This window comes from Anabrus simplex, chromosome 4, assembly GCF_040414725.1.
Source record: "Anabrus simplex isolate iqAnaSimp1 chromosome 4, ASM4041472v1, whole genome shotgun sequence".
Classification (NCBI taxonomy): domain Eukaryota; kingdom Metazoa; phylum Arthropoda; class Insecta; order Orthoptera; family Tettigoniidae; genus Anabrus; species Anabrus simplex.
In genome coordinates, this window is record NC_090268.1 from 392566954 (window position 1) to 392586999 (window position 20046).

Consider the following 20046-nt stretch of genomic DNA (forward strand, 5'->3'; position numbering starts at 1 on the left):
CCGGTCGCCATTACCCCTGGAAAGAACCTGGTACTCAATTTGGTGAGGAAAGCAACGGGAAACTACCTCACTCCTTATTTCCCTAGTATGCCTCTTCTGTGACGTCTAGGCTATCTATGACAGCTGTTTGGCGGAACTGTGGAGGATTAAACCAGCCTTTGGGCTGAATACCCAACATACATTTTTGGTATAGGCTGAGTGAACCTCAGGGCCATATGCGCCTCCGGAAATGGCAAAGTCGTTTCTTCAATTCTTCGATTTCTTGACGGGGAATCGAACCCGCGTCCTTCAGGGTGAACTGAGCACGCCTTTACCACCTCGGCCAGGCAGCGCGACTCCCATATCACAACAGTAATATAGCTGAGAATGAAACTATAACCTGACTTTTCCAACATTTCCATTCTTTGCCCCTCTCCCACCCAACAAGCATCACTGTTTAAGCCTGCCTATTCATCAGAATAAAGAGGGAGGGGTACTTAACTTTATTATATTCACAGAGTTTCTTGATTAATTCGAGTGATATTCTTTCAGGCTCTCACCAACTGCGGCAGGCAATGTGCGTAAAATTGCAAACGATGTAGTTCTAAGTAACTACAGGATACCTAAAGGGGTGAGTAAAAATTTACAAAATCTAATATCTTGTAAACAAGGACGATTCAAGTTAATAAATTCTATATAGAATCGATACCTCATACAAAGAACTGAACAAAATTCTGAATAATAATAATAATAATAATAATAATAATAATAATAATAATAATAATAATAATAAATGTTGTTCCCTAAATATTTATCTCTTCTTTCCGTAACGTTAGTAAACTACATCTTGCCAATTTTCCACGTGCTGAAAATGAGAATGACAGTGAGAATTCCGCAATTTATGACGTTTTGTGTGATAAGTTTTGGCCTTTTATTTTTAAATCAGATTCATTTTCAAATTTCAACACAATATTGGTCTCATTTCTCGGGTGTATATCTTCCAAAGATATCATACTTCGCTTAATTAGCAACCATGAAGCCAAATTTGAGTGCATTGGGGGTCGTAGTACTTATTTCTGGTCGCTTATGCGGTTCGTATAAAGCATATGTTCACCAGGAATACGAGTATAATACACTCCGCCAGGCCAGTCATTCACCACATAATGTTCTCGTGTTTGTTGGCTATCCTGCAAATATGAAAAGGGAAAAACTTCGTAAATGCCCCCGTAATCGAAACAATAGAGCTATTAACTTCTAATAGCCACAAGTGGCACATCGATGTTCATGATAATTAATTTATTCAATAAAAAAAGATACATATATTCGGTGGTTTCTTTTGTATCTTGTGAAGGAGCTATTAGATTAAAAGGTGTATATTACAATAGGGCCATAAAACTGCTTTCATGCTCACTTTTGATGAATCAATAATGCCTCCATTCTTCCTGATTGTATTAAATGTCTTTCATAAACCGTTCTCAGTTTCACAAGTGGCATATTGCCATATCCTCCCTTGTGAACCATGAGACCTCGTCGCGATGTCCCAGAGAAACGGATAGCCGAGCCGCAGCTGCAAGTATATAGGATGGGTATCTGTCGAGAGACCACACTAACGAATGGTTCATCAAAAAGTGGGTAGCAGCCATTCGGAAGTTGCAAAGGCGGCAGTCCAGATGATCGACTGAGCATGGCATAGCTGCGTTGATACTGCTACACGGCCTAAAGCAACGGGAAACTATAGCCGTAACTAACTCCCGAGAACATGAGGCTATCTCTGTATGAATGATGTACTGATGATGGCTTCTTCCAGGCTAAAATATTCTAGAGGTAAAATAGTCCCCAGTTGGGACCTCTGGGTGGGGATTACACGAGTTTGGCCAAACATCTGGAAGATGGATACGGACATTCTGGGAGTCAGAGAGTTGAGTGTTAGAAGTTTGAATCCTTGTGGTAGGTTAGAGAATCTGAAAATGGAGATGCATAGACTAAAATTAGATGTAGTTGGTATAAGTGAAGTAATTTGGCAAGAAGAGCGGGATTTTTGGTCAGGCGACTACAGAATTACCAACACAAAATCGAACAGGGGAAATTCAGGAATTAGTTTAATAGTGAATAAGAAAACAGGGCAGAGACAGAGCTACTAATACTAGCATAGTGAATGGATTATTTTTTTCAAGATAGACACCAAGGCAATACCCACAACAACAGTGCATGCATATGCCTAATAGTTCAGCCGGTGATAAAAAATTATTAAGAACATATGAAGAGATAGAAGGTTTTATAAAATATACATAAGTGTGAGCCTTGAATTCAGTGGTAGGTTGAGTAAAAGAAGGTAGCGCAGTAGGAGAATTCGGATTGGAACAAAGGGATGAAAGAGGAAGTAGGCTGGTTGAAATCTGCATCCCTCATAATTTGGTCCTTGCTGATACTTGGTTCAAACTCTACAATCGACGGCTATACACGTGGATGAGCCCTGGACACTTTGGAAGGTAATACATATCATCTGTCTGTTAGGTCATCAGCCCAGAGGCTGGTTGGATCCTCAAATAGCACCACCAAAGGTTATGCGGTTATAAGGAAACCCCAAAAACCAATGGCAGCACCAAAATGAGGCGTACTAGGCAAGATGAGGAGTGAGGTAGTTTGCCATTGCTTTCCTCACTGGGTCAGAAAGTACTATTGCAGCATGACTGACCCTATGAGCAGCACCTTTCATAACACTCAGATCCACTATTTATGTGCTGAATGTCATTACTCAGCACTACCCATACCCCAGCAACTTCCATTTTGTCACAGCCATGGATGTTGACTGGGAATTCGGTGGAAGCTACACTTTACTCTGGCCTGTATGTATGCATAAATTTTATTTCGGTTTTTGTGGTAAAGATAACACGTGATTTTTAAGGGAAATTCATTTTTTATTTATTCAAAACTTTGGCCATCATCTTCTGCACACTTCGCCTATCATTGAGGTAAGTCATGTATACCATGCCAGAAAAACTGCTTGTCATTTGTGGCAAACCATTCCTAGAGCCATTTCCAACTTCATCGAAATTTATGAAGTGCTGCTCTGAGAGCGCGTGCCCAATTGATGCGAAAAGGTGATAGATGGCGCCAGGTCGGAGCAGTACGGCGGGTGTGAAAGGATGTCCCCTCCAAGCGATTTCTAGCCCTTTCACTAGTTTTGCTGTGTTAAAAGGCGCATTGTCGTGTAACAAAATCACTTTGCCATATCTTCTGCCCCATTCCTGTCGTATATCGATAATGCGTGATATAAATTAATCATTTGTTGGCGATAGCGTTGTGCATTAACGGTTTGGCCGGACTTCAAGAGTTCATAATACATAATACCGCTCTGGTCCGACCAGACAACAAGCATGGTATTCATGTCGAAGCGATTTGGCCTTGGTGTTGAAGGACGGGCTTCGCCAGGTGACAGCCACGATTTTCTCCGCTTCGGGTCTTCGAAATAAATCCTTTTTCCGTCACCCGTCACAATTCTGTACAGAAATGATTTCATTTCGCTGCGTTGAGGCAGCATTTCACAAGTGACGTTGCGATTTTCTATCCGTTCACTGAAATCGTATGGGACATATTTATCGAGTTTACTGATCTTCTCCATTGCTCGCAAACGCCTGCTGATTGTTTCTTGTGACACATATAATGCTTGTGCCAATTGCTGTTGATAGTTTTCGCACTTTTGTGGTCTACCAGTGCGCGCACTGACTTTAACATTGAAATCACCATGTTTAAATTGTCGAAACCAAGTCTCATATGTTCTAATCAATAGAGCGTGTTCACCATGTATTTCTACCAGCACACGATGACTTTCGACACTTTTCTCCTTTTGATTAAATAAGAAAAGCAATGCGTGCCGCAAATGTTCTTTTTCAGGCACAAACGTCGACATCATCACTGAACGATACAACACAGACGGTAGCGTTTGGCAGACTCAACTTGTATGTGTTGGTAGGTTATTGTAAGACGAACAAGCTGACGTATGTGCCAAATTCATACGCTGCGTAGTGTTCGCTGGCACCATCTCTTAGTCAAACCGGAAAAGACTTCGTTATGGTTAAGCAGAATTTCAGAAACCAGGTGTTAGACTGCAAGACTTTCCCAGGAGAAGACGTGGATTCTGACTACAACTTGTTGATCATGAGATGCCATCTGAAGTTGAAGAAATTGAAGAAAGGAAGGAATGCAAAGTGATGGGATCTAGACAAGTTAAAAAAATGTGTGTGAGATATTGTTGCACAAGGACTAAATGCAAAGGTTATAGGAAACACAATAGAGGAAGAATCTACAGTTGCGAAGAATGAGGTCAGTAGGGCTGCTGAAGAATAGGTAGGAAGAAAACAAATTTCAAGTAAGAATCAATGGATAACTCAGGAGATACTAGACCTGACTAAATGAACTGCGTTTGTACAAGAATGCAAAAAATAAATAAATAAGTGGGTGAAACGCGTACATGAGATTAAAGAATGAAGCGGATAGAACGTGCAGGACAGCCATGGAAGAACGGCTGAGTGAGAAGTGCAAGTATTTTGAAGGTAAAAAGGTCAATTCTGTATACCGCAAAATCAGGGAAACCTTCGAAGGAAGAAAAGCTATATATTAAGAACTAAGATGGAAAACCACTTCCAGGGAAAGAAGACAAGGCAGAAAGATGGCGAGAACATATCCAACGGTTGTATCAAGTTGAGGAAGTAGATGATATGGTTCTGGAACAAGAAGAGGGTGTTGATGTTAATGAAATTGCGGACCCGATTTTGAAGAAAGAATTTGGCAGAGCTTTGATGGACCTAAATAGGAACAAGGCACTTCGAATTGACGACACTCCCTCTGAATTACTAACTGCCTTAGGAGAAACTGTGATGGCGATGTTATTCCATTTATGTTAGTGTGTACAATATATGATACAGGAGATGTGCCATCCGATTTTCGGTAGAATATTGTTATACCAATTCCCAAGAAATCGAGCGCTGACAAGTGTGAAATCTACAGCACCATTAGTTTAGTATCTCACCCCTGCAACATTTTAACAGGTATTATTTACAGAAGAAGGAAAAGACAAGTTGAAACTGAGTTGGGGGAAGATGTAGGAAGAAGTGAAGCAATCCTGACTTTACATATGATTTTATGTGGCGTTCGCACATCTAGAATACGCATAGCTACCGAGAACGAAGAATTACTTACAATATGTAAAAAATGTCGGTCTGCAGTGATAAGAATCGAGGGCTTTTTACAAGAACCATCAATCCAGAAAGGAGTGAGGCAAGGTTGCAATTAGTCTCCCCTGCTTCTTAATGTATATACAGAACAGGCAGTAAAGAAAATAAAAGATGAACTTGGGAAAGGTATAACAATCCAAGTAGAGAATATCAAAATTCTAAAAGTTGCCGACAATATTATTATTTTTTCTTAGACTCCATAAGATCTGGAGAAATTGCAGAATGGCATGGACAGAGAGTTGGGAAAGTAATACAGGTTGAAATTTTAAAATTCCAAAACAAAATAATGGAATTTAGTCGAACTAAGTCAGAGAATGCTGGAAATATTAGATTTGGAATTGAAGTCTTATAGAAAGTAGATGAAAAATTGTTATTTGGTTAGTAAAATAACTAACCATGGCAGAAGTAAAGACATAAAATGTAGGTGAGCACAAGGAATGAAAGATATTCTTAAGAAAATAAATTTGTTCACTTCGAACCTTAATATAGGAACTAGAAATCTGTTTTTGAAGACATTTTTCTGGAGTGTGAAATTGTGTGGCAGTGAAACATGGAGGATAACAACCTCAGAAGGAAATAGAATATAATCTTTTGAAATGTTGTGTTACAAAAGGATGCTGAAGGTGAGATGGATAGATAGAATCACGAATGAAAAGGTATTGAAATGAAATGGTGAGAGGAGATCGATTTGGCTAAATTTAACGAGAAGGAGGGGTATACTGACAGGACTTGATGAGTTGGTTTTTGAGGGAAGCGTAGGCGTTAAGAACGGTAGGAGTAAACGAAGATATGAATATGAAGAACAGATTAGAGCAGATGCAGGAAGCAGGATGTAGTAGTTACGTAGAAATCAAAAGATTAGAACAGGATGGGATGTCATGGAGAGCTGCAACAAACCAATCCATGGAGTGATGACTCAAACAACAACGTATAATCATATACGGGAATTAAGATAGGCTGAGTGGAATTTCAAGCATAGTCTGAAGACTTTGATCAAAGAGGACCAATAGAATTTTCCCTTCTTGGTGGATGAAGAGGAATAGGAATTTCGGGGGTATATTGCACATGTTTTACACCTCATGAATTGTTAGGATATTAAATTTTATTTTCATGTTATTTGAAAACCTCTGTCCTAATTATTGGGCTGTTGCACCAACTTTATTCTCTTTCACATACTTAAACCCCAAAAGCAAGTCATATGTTGTCCGTAATTAGGTAATTAATTAAAACAGTTACATTAAAGAAAGGAACCGGGTCTTATGTTAATTCACACAGTTTTTACTGTTCACCGACTATACCATATCTTTCTGAAAATGATGTGGCATTTTGAGGGTTTTTCGATGTTATATTCGTAATCAGCACACCCTCATTACTCTATGTTGGTTATTTTAATCCATGTTAAGAACATATTTCTGACCAAAGTAATTGGCTATATACTGAATTCACTCAGGTGTGTTTCAAATTTGCAGACCGAGGTCCTGCTCAATCACATGGTGGCCACCAACAAAGAAGAAAACTTTCCGCAAGCAAACCGCTTCATTCCTGAGCGTTGGCTAAAGGGTGAGAAGGAACACCATAAGATCCATCCATTTGTCGCTCTTCCGTTTGGATTTGGACCCAGAATGTGTATCGGTCGGCGATTTGCTGAGCTCGAGATTGAGATATTGGCTGCAAAGGTAAATCATTTTGGAATACATGAAATTTAATTTCAGTTACTGCATATCGCTTGTTGATAATTAGATACCTTGGCACCTACACGTAGGGAGACATAGAACTCTTCCGAAGGAAACATCGGTTTTTTCAAGAGAAAAAACATCCTTAGCAGACCAAACTTTTAATGTTGGAGATAGAACATACATATATACATTATCATTACAGACTGTTATGCCTTTCAGCGTTCAGTCTGAAAGCCTCTGTGAAATTACTAAACTTCCCCACAATCCTCCATTTGCAAATAGTGCTGTGATCTCATTTAGTTCTATACCTCTTATCTTCAAGTCGTTAGAATCTGAGTCTAACCACCGTAATCTCAGTCTCCCTCTACTTCCCATACCCTCCATCGCAGGGGAGGTAACTATCCTCCTCCATTCGCCTCACATCACCCCACCACCGAAGCCTGTTTATGCTTACAGCTTCATCCATCGAGTTCATTGATAAATTAGCCTTTATCTCCTCATTCCGAGTACCCTCCAGCCATTGTTCCCACATGTTTGTACCAGCAATCATTCTCGCTACTTTCATGTCTGTTACTTCTAACTTAACAATAAGATATCCTGATTCCACTCTGCTTTCGCTCCCGTAAACCAAATTTGGTCTAAAACAGACCGATGTAAAGACAGTTTGGTCTGGGAACCGACTTCCTTCTTACAGAATAATGTTGATCGCAACTGCGAGCGAACTACATTAGCTTTACTACACTTGGATTCAATCTCACTTACTATATTACCATCCTGGGAGAACACGCAACCTAAATACTTGAAATTATCGACCTGTTCTAGCTTTGTATCACCAATCTGATATTCAGTTCTGTTTAACTTCTTACCTACTGACATCAATTTAGTCTTCGAAAGGCTAATTTTCATACCATACTCATTGCACCTATTTTCAAGTTCCAAGATATTAGACACATATCGGCACATATCATATCATATCATCTATTTTTTCCTCCAGATCTACAGTATTGATACCTTATTGATCTATTAAAGGAGAAAAATAATAATGCCCAACCTAGACAGCTTATGCTGACATACACATAGAATAATTCTCGTAAAATTAATAGAACTAACATAATCGGTACCTGCTGCCAATTGGCGCACGGACATCTCCCTCACTGAGAGCCGATAGCCATAATAATACAGCAATAAATGAAAACAAGGGAACAGGCAATAATAATAAAATGGCAATGAGGCAGGGTAAACACTGTCGCCTGGCCCAAGATCAACCCTTATAGGTGGTCTGTTGGCCATGGCATAAGGCATTATGGCAATATGATAATAAGAAACTAAAATAATAACATATTACTGTGTAGAGTACAATAGCGTTGGCAGACGGTACCAGCACTTTAAACAAAGTGTATCACACTTCCGGCCGGGTTCGCAACTCAGCGCAATCCTTCCTGAACACTGACCTCTCTGTTGCTCTACTTAAGTTGCAAACCTGGCTTCGTGTTACATCCACTGTAGTGCCGGTGTGCAATTATTCTTCTTACGTTTCATTGCAATTGTCCACTGTTAAACTCTATTATCTCGCTACACTTATTATCTTTTAAAATCCCAGACAACTCTCCACATTAAATGAAACCATCTCTCTTTCAATTCCATCCATTACCAACCAAATATCACTATCTCCCTATTCATCCGACAGCCTTAACTCATCACAATTTTTACATCCACTCTATTACCTTATTCACTCACAGTTAACTTTGACCATAAGCTCATATACCATCCATCTCCACATATTAACTTTATCACGAAACCTCACGATTATTTGCAAAGTTACCACACATGCCATCGCAACTTTGAATCCCAATCATCCTGCAACCACTTGTATTCTTACCATTAGCTTTTACCCTTATGGCCTATCCATTTTACAATCACTCTCTTCCTTAGTCACTAGCCAAAAACCCGCCTCATCTTAATTACAGCCTTCCAATACCATCTAATGACAGAACTTAATATACACACTTTACAGCCTACTAATTTAACTACGTGATCGCTCTTGTCACAGTTACGAATAACACACACACTTCACTACTCTCACGTGTTTAAACAATTTACTTACAACTGCTGATTGTTTTCCTTTTTTTGCTTCTCAATATGCCTTCGTCCAATGTGTTCTTCTTACCCCATATCTCTCTTAGGCTCAAGCTTCTCCCTTTCGCCAAGGCACCTCTTGCTTCTTCTTCCTGCCTCCAAGCCGTATTTTCACTTCGTTTATGTGCACTTGTCATATCTTGTGCTTCCGCCCCCACAATCAATCCCTGTATCTTCCTTTCTTCTCTCACACTGGCCTCCGTCCTCAGCTCCTTAACTAATGCCCTGGTCTCCCTCTTCTCCTTCTTATCTCCATCCTCATCTCAATTGCTGCTTCCCTGACTCCTTGTACGATCGATTCGCAGATAGCATGCACTCCTTCCTCTGTCCTGCCAATTCCTTCTTGCTGCAAAGCTCTGTTCCAATGCCCTATTTTCTTTGGTGTTTTCTTTGTCCCCACGCCCATCTTCACCAACTTTGCTATCCATATCTTGCCTTTCTTCCACTCTCTCCCCCATTACCACTTCATTCTTCATATGCTCTTCCATTTCCCGTAATTTCATCGCTGTCCAGAATGTGGTCAATAGTCCATGGTTACCACTAATTGTTGACCCTTAATGTAGGAAATCTAGCCCTGACCAAATGTTTCTTCAGAGTGTTTATATTCTTTATCCCTTCTCTTCCCATATCTCTTTTAATACAATTTTTGTGTTCTGTATATTGTCTGCGCCTATTATCACTATTTCCGCCATCAGGGTAGAAAACAGCTTCACTTTCATCGGCCTATTGCCCCGTTTTTTACCCCTCCTTTCCACATCATCAATATCTACTTCACTAAATTTAATTTTCATCATTTTCTTGATGACTTCCACAAATTTGTAGGTTGTCAACACTTTGTCCTCACCTTTTTCTTCTGGCACCCCATATATAAATAAGCATTCCTTCCTGCGTTCTTGGCTACTGTCTTCTATTTCTGTCTTCAGCATCACCACCTCTTCCTCCATCTCTCTTATTGAGTGATATAATTTCTCTCTCATTGATTTCTACTTTGTACATTGTTTCTTCTGTTTTCCTTGTATCCAACGCCTCATATGTTCAAATTCTTTTACTCGTTCCTTCATCATATTTTTAATCTGCTCAAATGGATGTACTTCTTCCACAACTTTTTTAACCACTATTCTTATGGCCTCCACGTCTTCCCAGTTCATGTTGCCACTGGAAGTCGGGCCGGGGTTTACCTCCACACCCCCTATAGCTAGTAGTACCATAATCATCGCTGCCACCAGTATCATCTCGCCCATCATTCTTTTTAACACTTTACCTCCTTCATTCCTGGCTGTTTCCTTCTTCCATCTCCCCTGCCATCTTCCAATAACTACCCGATATTGATGCACACCAACCATATTCCTCTTCCCTCCCATATTACTTCTCCACTCACAGGTCACACACCACACCGGCTCTACCGGCACCTCAATTCAGCACGTCTTCCCCCGATCGCTGAATAGGTTAGACTGCTTTCGGCACAAGCTGTCATTCAGACCAAGTCGTCAGCATAGGCCAGACTGCTTACAATATTTCTACACAACTGAATCCCTCCCTGCCAATTTATACCTTTCAGCAGATGAACCATGTAAACTATAAACAGCAAAGGTGAAATATTACAGCCTTGTCTAACCCCTGTAAGTACCCAGAACCAGGAACTCATTCTACCATCTTTTCTCACTGAAGCCAATAGTCAACATAAATGCCTTTAATTGATTCTAATAATCTACCTTTAATTCCATAGTCCACCAATATGGCGAACATCTTTTTCCTCGGTACCCTGTCATGTGCTTTCTCTAGATCTACAAAACATAAACACAACTGCCGATTCCTCTCGTAGCATTTTTCAATTACCTGCCGCATACTGAAAATCTGATACTGACAGCCCCTCTGTGGTCTAAAACCACACTGGTTTTCATCCAACTTCCTCTCAACTACTGATCGCACCCTTCCTTCCAAAATGCCAGTGAATATTTTGCCTGGTATACTAACCAATGAGATACCTCGATATTTGTTGCAATCCTTCCTGTTCCCTTGGTTATAGGTAGGTGCAATTACTGCTTTTGACCAATCTGAAGGTAGCTTACCAACACTCCATGCTAATCTTACTACTCTGTGAAGCAATTTCATCCCTGCCTTCCCACTATACTTCACAATTTCAGGTCGAACTTCATCTATTCCTGCTTATTTATGACAATGGAGTTTATTTACCAACCTTTACACTTTCTCAAGTGTAATTTCACCATCATCATTTTCCTCCTCCTCATGAGCTTGGCTGTTCGCAACACTGCCAGGAAGATTTCCCTTTACGTTGAGAATATGTTCAAAATAATCCCTCCACATCTCCAATGATTCCTTGGGATCTATTATGAGTTCAACTGAATTACTCAGAACACTGTTCATTCCCTTTTTCCCTCCCTTCCTAATATTCTTTATTACTGTCCAGAATGGTTTCCTTGCTGCTTGACCTAGCCTTTCTGGGTTATTACGAAAATCTTCTCACGGCTTCTTTTTGGATTCTACAACTATATGTTTCGCTCTGTTTCTTTCATCTACGTACAATTCCCTGTCTGCCTCGGCCCTTGTTAGGAGCCATTTCTGATAAGCCTTCTTTCTACGTTTACAAGCTGCTCTCACTTCATCATTCCACCAAGATGTTCCTAGTTGTTCCTAGGCATTCCCTTGCTGTTTCTACTACAGCATCCCTGTATGCCACCCATTTTCTTTCTATATCCTGAACCTGCATACTGTCCACTGTTCGAAACTTCTCACTAATCATATCCATGTACTTCTGTCTAATTTCCTCGTCCTGGAGATTTTCTACCCTTATTCGTTTGCAGACAGATTTCACTCTCTCTACCCTTGGCCTAGAGATACTTAGTTCACTACAGATCTGATAATGGTCTGTATCATCGAAAAATTCCCTGAAAACTCGTACAGTCCCAACAGATTTCCTAAATTCTAAGTCGGTTCAGACATAGTCTATTATGGATCTTGTACCCCCAGCCTCCCATGTGTAGCGGTGAATAGCCTTATGCTTGATCAATGTATTCGTAACTTCATCCTCGTCTGCACCCTCTCGTGGTGAATACACTGAGACAGTTCTCGTCCTAATTCCTCCAACTGTCAAATCTACCCACATCATTCGCTCATTTACGTGCCTAACAGAAACTATGTTACGTGCAATGGTATTCATGGTAAAGAGCCCTACCCCATACTCTGCCCTTCCCCTTCTAACACCCGTCAAATACTCTTTGTAATCTCCTATTTCTTCCTCGTTATCTCCCCTTACCCGAATATCGCTTACTCCTAGCACATCCAGGTACATCCTCTATGCTGAGTCAGCTAGTTGTACTTTCTTTCTTCCATAAGCCCCATTAATATTGAGAGCTCCCCATCGAATTCCATTTTGTTCGCCAAGTTGTTTCCAAGGAGTCCCTCGCCTGTCAAATGGGAGTGGGACTCCGTTGCTCCTAGGGCTCTCTAAAGACTAGGTATGCTCGCCCGCCATTATGGTTCATTCCCGCCCTACGTTGGTAAGGCAGCCGACCACCCCAGCCTTGTATATCTCCCTTTATTACTGTTCTCCATGCTAGAAAATAATGCTAAACTAACATACCAGTACTGTAAAAATACTCATTCTCATTATTACACAAACGGTTACTCAACAATAAATATTAGTATACTAGCAAGATACCCGTGCTTCGGTACGGTATTATACTGAAATTTATAATTAAATGCTTAACGTTTTATATATAATCCTCCGAAATTCGCGATCTGACTCGTTTTCTGAGAGAATCCGCCAAAATTCGCGATCTGACTCGTTTTCTGAGAGATTACGGCAAAGTTCCTCATATTTTTCAATCTTTCTGTCCAGCAATCGATTTCGTACTTCAACAGGTAGGTCCAGGTATTCCACGCGGTCAGTTCGGCCCCTAAATCTTTGCCATCTTTTCCTATAAGCATTTTTAGTATGGATCAAATCCTGAAGGAGATCCGGCGTGGTGTCGTCTTGGGTGCCTAGGCGGTACTGAACCTGCGGCTTGACTGTATTCGTAGTCATTACCAGGCCAGGACCCGTTTCCAGCGCGGTCCGCACAATTTGACGACGGTCTAGAAAATTATTATTATTATTATTATTATTATTATTATTATTATTATTATTATTATTATTATTATTATTATTATTATTATTATTATTATTATTAGATGTTCTGTACCCCACAGCAAGACGCAAGACCGCTACTTGGCGGTAAATTACATCTCCTACCATTGTCATTGTTGACATAGTGACCAGCACCATTGTCGCGCGTAGGCAAGTGTGCGGGATTTCTGGCGATACGAATGACATACTTCCGTGCATTATTGACCTTATTATAGAGGTGAATAATTTGACGGTCAATCTCATTCCTATCGTTTATTTCAAATGTGTTTAAATTTTTATTTATATGCCAGGAGAGTCTACTGTAATCTAAAATGTTCTCCGAAGGAAAAGATGGCTGTTGAAATCGAACCCAGGAAAGATTAAAAATGATCGGTTTATGATCAGAATAAGTACATCGAAAATCTACAGCCTGTTTCCAGTCATTCGACAGGGTCAGGAATGGAATGAATAAAGCCCTATCTAACGGCGACAATAGGAATTGTGCCGGCTGCCGAAGCACTCCTCTGGGGCAATGAGCGATGAATGACAAATGAAATTAAATATTGGACAGTGTTGCTGGAATGAATGATGACAGGGAAAACCGGAGTATCCGGAGAAAAACCTGTCCCGCCTCCGATTTGTCCAGCACGAATATCACATGGAGTGATCGGGATTTGAACCACGGAACCCAGCTGTGAGAGGCCGGCGCGCTGCCGAGTGAGCAACGGAGGCTCCTTATAAGTACATTATGAACAGTAGAATCAATTGGTCTCACCTCATTTTACACACCACCACCGTTATGTTTATTTACCCCCCCCCCCCAAAAAAAGAAAAATTAAAAGAAGGCATGTTTCATTATGTTTAAAGGAGATTCCGAACACCAGTTTTCAAGTCTATTATCTTCAGTTTTGAGATAAAAGTATCCCCATAAAAATAATTCACCTTTTTTCACTTCCTTTCGCCCCCCACCCACCGCGCGGGTGAATTTTCCGGCAAAAAATACATGTTTCTTTAATGGTAAATGATCTTCTAAATACCAATTATCACGACTCTTAACTTCTTCAGTTTTTGATTTGTGTGTCCTCATGAAAGGAATTCAACTCCTTTTCACTCCCGCCGCCCAAGATGGTTTCCCCTGCAAAACGCGTTTTTCTTTGTTTATAGAGAGCCAAATACCAATTTTCACGTCTGTAACAACTTTAGTTTTTATTAGATGTAATGTATTCTCATACAATTAAGACAATTCATTTCTCAATTCTTTCACCCCCACCCCTCTTCATTGGATTTTCCGAAAATACGTGTTTTTTTTACTTTTAAAGCAGATTCCAAATATCAAATTTCACGTCTGTAACATCTTCATTTTTGAGATATCAGTAGCCTAATTAAAAGAAATCGACACCATTTTCAGTCACTTTTACACACACACACCCTTCCACCCAAGTGGTATTTCCAAAAACCTCTCCTATTGGGATTTACAGAAAACAAAAAAATACGTGTTTCTTTATTTTTAAAGGAGATTCTAAATACCAATTTTTACATCTGTAAACTTTAAAAGTTTTGAGATATAGATACACTCATTTTAAAAATTCATCCCTTTTTCACCCTTCCCCCCATTAATTGGATTTTCAAAAAACAAAAAATACGTGTTTCATTATTTTTAAGAAGACCCCAAACACCATTTTTCAGGTTCTGAAATATAGGCAGCCTCATTAAAGTCATTCAACCCATTTTCACCCTTTTCCACCCTTCCTATTAGAATTTTCCGAAAACAAAAAATTAGCGTTTCTTTATTTTTTAAGGAGATTCTAAATACCAATTTTTACACCTATAAACTTTAAAAGTTTTGAGATATAGATATACTCGTTTTAAAAATTCACCCTCTTTTCACCCCCCCCATTAATTGGATTTTCCAAAAACAAAAGATATACGTGCTTCTTTTTTATTAAAGGAGATTCCAAACACCAGTTTTCAGGTCTGTAATATCGTCAGTTTCTGAGATATAAGTATCCTCATTAAAGGCATTCAACCCATTCTTCACCCGTTTTCACCCCTCCTATTGGGATTTTCCGAAAACAAAAAATACGTGTTGCTTTATTTTTAATGAAGATTCTAAATACCTATTTTTAGATCTGTAAACTTTAAAAGTTTTGAGATATAGGTGCACTGTTTTTAAAAATTCACCCCCCTTTTCACCGTCCCATTAATTGGATTTTTCAAAAACAAAAAAACGTGTTTCTTTATTTTTAAGAGAGATCAAAAGTACCAATTTTCAGGTCTATAATATCTTCACTTTCTGAGATATAAGTACCGGTATTCTGATTAAAGGCATTCAACCCCTTTTTCACCGTTTTTCACCCCTCCTATTGGGATTTGCTGAAAACAAAAAGATATGTGTTTCCTTATTTTTAAAGGAGATCCTAATAACAATTTTTACTTCTGTAAACTTTCAGCGTTTTGAGATATAGACACACTCATTTTAAAATTTCACCCCCCTTTTCACCCCCTTAGCAAAGGAATATCCAAAAATCCTCTCTTAGCGAGCACCTACATCTTAATATGAATCTATGCCCAAAATTTATTTTCTTTATGTCCAGTAGTTTTGGCTGGGCGATGATGAATCACTCAGTCAGTCAGTCAGTCAGTCAGTCAGTCAGTCAGTCAGTCAGTCAGTCAGTCAGTCAGTCAGTCAGTCAGTCAGTCAGTCAGTCAGTCAGGACAAGTTATTTTAGATATATAGATTTCGTACATTATTGTGTAATATTTACTCGAGACGGTGATTGTGAAAACAAGGGCGTTGATAACTTGCCTTTTAATAAACAAACAAACTAGGCATGTACTCTCACTGGAGAAATTTTAGAAAAAATTGCTTATTAATAAATAGCTTCTTTAATTATTATATTAAGTAGAATAGGTTGTTCGTAAACTATGCGCCGCGGTACCGTCAAATGAAATGAGGGTCACCGTGTTGATATACTGCGCCCTGGTGGGGGTGTGATAAGCGTCATGCAATTGTAATTATTTATGGAGTAATATACACTGACTGACAGAGCAAATGCAACACCAAGAAGGAATGGTCAGAACTTTATGCCAATTGCAGGGTAGACTGACGTCACTGAGGTATGCTCATGATGTGAAATGCGCCGCTGTGCTGCGCACGTAGCGAACGATAAATGGGACACGGCGTTGGCGAATGGCCCACTTCGTACCGTGATTTCTCAGCCGACAGTCATTGTAGAACGTGTTGTCGTGTGCCACAGGACACGTGTATAGCTAAGAATGCCAGGCCGCCGTCAACGGAGGCATTTCCAGCAGACAGACGACTTTACGAGGGGTATGGTGATCGGGCTGAGAAGGGCAGGTTGGTCGCTTCGTCAAATCGCAGCCGATACCCATAGGGATGTGTCCATGGTGCAGCGCCTGTGGCGAAGATGGTTGGCGCAGGAACATGTGGCACGTGCGAGGGGTCCAGGCGCAGCCCGAGTGACGTCAGCACGCGAGGATCGGCGCATCCGCCGCCAAGCGGTGGCAGCCCCGCACGCCACGTCAACCGCCATTCTTCAGCATGTGCAATACACCCTGCCTGTTCCAATATCGACCAGAACAATTTCCCGTCGATTGGTTGAAGGAGACCTGCACTCCCGGCGTTCGCTCAGAAGACTACCATTGACTCCACAGCATAGACGTGCACGCCTGGCATGGTGCCGGGCTAGAGTGACTTGGATGAGGGAATGGCGGAACGTCGTGTTCTCCGATGAGTCACGCTTCTGTTCTGTCAGTGATAGTCACCGCAGACGAGTGTGGCGTCGGCGTGGAGAAAGGTCAAATCCGGCAGTAACTGTGGAGCGCCCTTCCGCTAGACAACGCGGCATCATGGTTTGGGGTGCTATTGCGTATGATTCCACGTCACCTCTAGTGCGTATTCAAGGCACGTTAAATGCCCACCGCTACGTGCAGCATGTGCTGCGGCCGGTGGCACTCCCGTACCTTCAGGGGCTGCCCAATGCTCTGTTTCAGCAGGATAATGCCCGCCCACACACTGCTCGCATCTCCCAACAGGCTCTACGAGGTGTACAGATGCTTCCGTGGCCAGCGTACTCTCCGGATCACTCACCAATCGAACACGTGTGGGATCTCATTGGACGCCGTTTGCAAACTCTGCCCCAGCCTCGTACGGACGACCAACTGTGGCAAATGGTTGACAGAGAATGGAGAACCATCCCTCAGGACACCATCCGCACTCTTATTGACTCTGTACCTCGACGTGTTTCTGCGTGCATCGCCGCTCGCGGTGGTCCTACATCCTACTGAGTCGATGCCGTGCGCATTGTGTAACCTGCATATCGGTTTGAAATAAACATCAATTATTCGTCCGTGCCGTCTCTGTTTTTCCCCCAACTTTCATCCCTTTCGAACCACTCCTCCTTGGTGTTGCATTGTCACTGTCAGTCAGTGTATATTTCATTTTCAGAAGCGAGAAGATCGTACTTTATATATTATAAATACAGACCAGGCCGAGAGGATGTTGTAAAACCTACCCCAGACTGTTGTCTCCACTGAGATTAACAAAAACAATGAACAGCAGAACTAGAATTCTCAGAAATGGTGACGAAGGGGGAAAGAGAGAGGCGAGAATTGTTGACAAGTTAGGGGATACATTCCTCGCCTCGAGCGAAATAGGTAGTGGCAACAGCGCACAGAGCCGTGTGCAGATTTCTTAGAAATGATGGCAGGGTATCTCCATGTACTAGCGGGAGTTGAACGCGAGTTTGGCACTTCAAGAAAAAAATAAGAGCCTTCCCGGTCCCGTAGTTTGTGTGGACCAATAGAAAAATTCATCGACCAGTCGCAGGTACGCCAACTTCGTATTGTAAGTAGCACGAGAAACCTGAACTCCACGGATTAAAATTATAAACGGAAATGAGTTATACATTCGGAATAAGGTGGAATTTAGACGCCTAACCAAGTAATAAAAGTTATTAAAAGTTATTAAAAGAATATATTAGTACTGTAGGTGACTTGAAAAGAACTCTAAACTCAGCAGGTGTAACAGTGAATTAAGGTGTAAGTCTTAAAATGTTCAGTAGTTTTCATGTGTATATATTTGTGTGTGTGTCTGAGTGTGTGCGAATTGAGTCAGCGAATGTACCTGGGAAATTCTCGATAAGTGTTTCTTTAGTTATGCCTGATAATGGCTAAGACTAATGAGCCTGTGCTTGTAGTAGGTGAGGAATTCCTGCGTGCCATTGACCCGGACGTATTCCAAGACAATGACAACCCTCTTTCACAATCACCAGTAGCTCCCCTACCCCAAACTACGCCCACAGGAATCCTATTGAAACGTGCCTTGGCGCAGTTTCCTAGAACCCTCCTATGTTGCCACATTAACTGTTTATCACTTTTAAGTCACTTTGACGAAGTCCGTTCTATAATTACTGATACAAATATGCATTTAACCGGCCTGAGTGAAAGTTGGTTGACTAACAGTATCAGTTCAGCGCTTGTAAAATTTGATGGGTATACTTTATTCAGGAATGCCCGCGCAGGTAAACGAGGCGGTGGTGTTTCAGTGTACTGTGGAGACGACATTAAGAGCAAAATAATCTGTGAATCTTCCCCCAATGTCACTCCGCATACTGAATATATGTTCCTTGAGGCGATTGTCAAGAACCAGAAATTGTTAATAGTAGTAGTATATAAGCCACCCAAGGTAAGTAATATAGACGCACTTGAAGCGGATCTGCTGAAACTTATACCAGGCTACGAACACATCATAATCCTCGGTGATTTTAACATAAATCTCCTGACCCAGACTAGTGACTCGGACCGAATTCGCAGGCTCTTCATGTCAATGGACATGGCCATCTTACCGTTAGACGCAACTAAACACGTACATACACGTAACGGCTCAACCCACACCCAAATTGACTACTTAGTGACAAATAATCCCCATAAGGCTGTCAAGCACGGACAAATCTCTGTCCCCGGTATCTCTACACACGATCTTATCTATCTGTGCTACTCACTGCGGGTGCCGAAGTGTAAAGCTAAGTATGTAAACTACAGAGACATGAAAAATATAGACTTAACTCTACTACAATATGACGCATATAATTTACCTTGGGACGACATACGTCAATTGCACGACGTGAATTTGAAAGTACAACGATTTAACTCCTTATTGTTAGGACTCTATGACAAGCATGCTCCCGTTCTGCAGGCAAGGATTACTCGCCCTCCTGCTCCATGGTTAAACACTGAGATAAAAGCAACAATGGCCCGCCGTGATGCTTTGTTTCTCCGGTACAGAGCAACAAAAGAACAAACGGATTTCGAACAATACTGTCGTCTACGGAACAAAACGAAACAATTAATTAGAAACAGTAAATTTAAATATATCAGAAATCAAACAAAAAATCTCAATACTGTTAATGCGTGGAATCAGTTACGTTCAATAGGAATAGGAAAAATTAAAATACCTCATATACCAACAATATCGTTGGACATACTTAACTCTCATTTCACTGGTAATCAAATCAAAGAAACTCGACCCCAATCCGGAATCCCGTTACACGAAGATTGCAATTACTTGAATATTGAACCAACATTCTCATTGCGAACTGTCAATATAAACGAAGTAAAACGAGTTTTAAATTCCATTAAATCTCACGCGAAAGGAACAGATCATATTCCAATAGGCTTCATAAAAAATGTCATCGGCGCAGTATTACCGATCATTACTCATATCTTCAATTACTGTATCAATTCAGGAACTTTTCCAGACATATGGAAGGATGCTCTAGTGATTCCAGTATTAAAGAACACCACATCAAATTATCCATCAGACTACCGCCCTATATCAATATTCCCTCCGCTTGCGAAATCCCTTGAACGACTT

The 20046-nt window shown here is 40.8% G+C and overlaps 1 protein-coding gene across 1 annotated transcript in view; it reads left to right on the forward strand.

Annotated features, from left to right (window-relative positions):
• Positions 1–20046, forward strand: part of LOC136872026 (probable cytochrome P450 49a1) — a 73949-nt gene that overhangs the window by 38601 nt on the left and 15302 nt on the right. Inside the window, exons 10-11 of the mRNA XM_067145847.2 lie at positions 532–610; positions 6683–6889. Of these exons, the coding sequence (XP_067001948.2) occupies positions 532–610; positions 6683–6889 (286 nt within the window). The remainder of the gene's footprint in view (positions 1–531; positions 611–6682; positions 6890–20046) is intronic.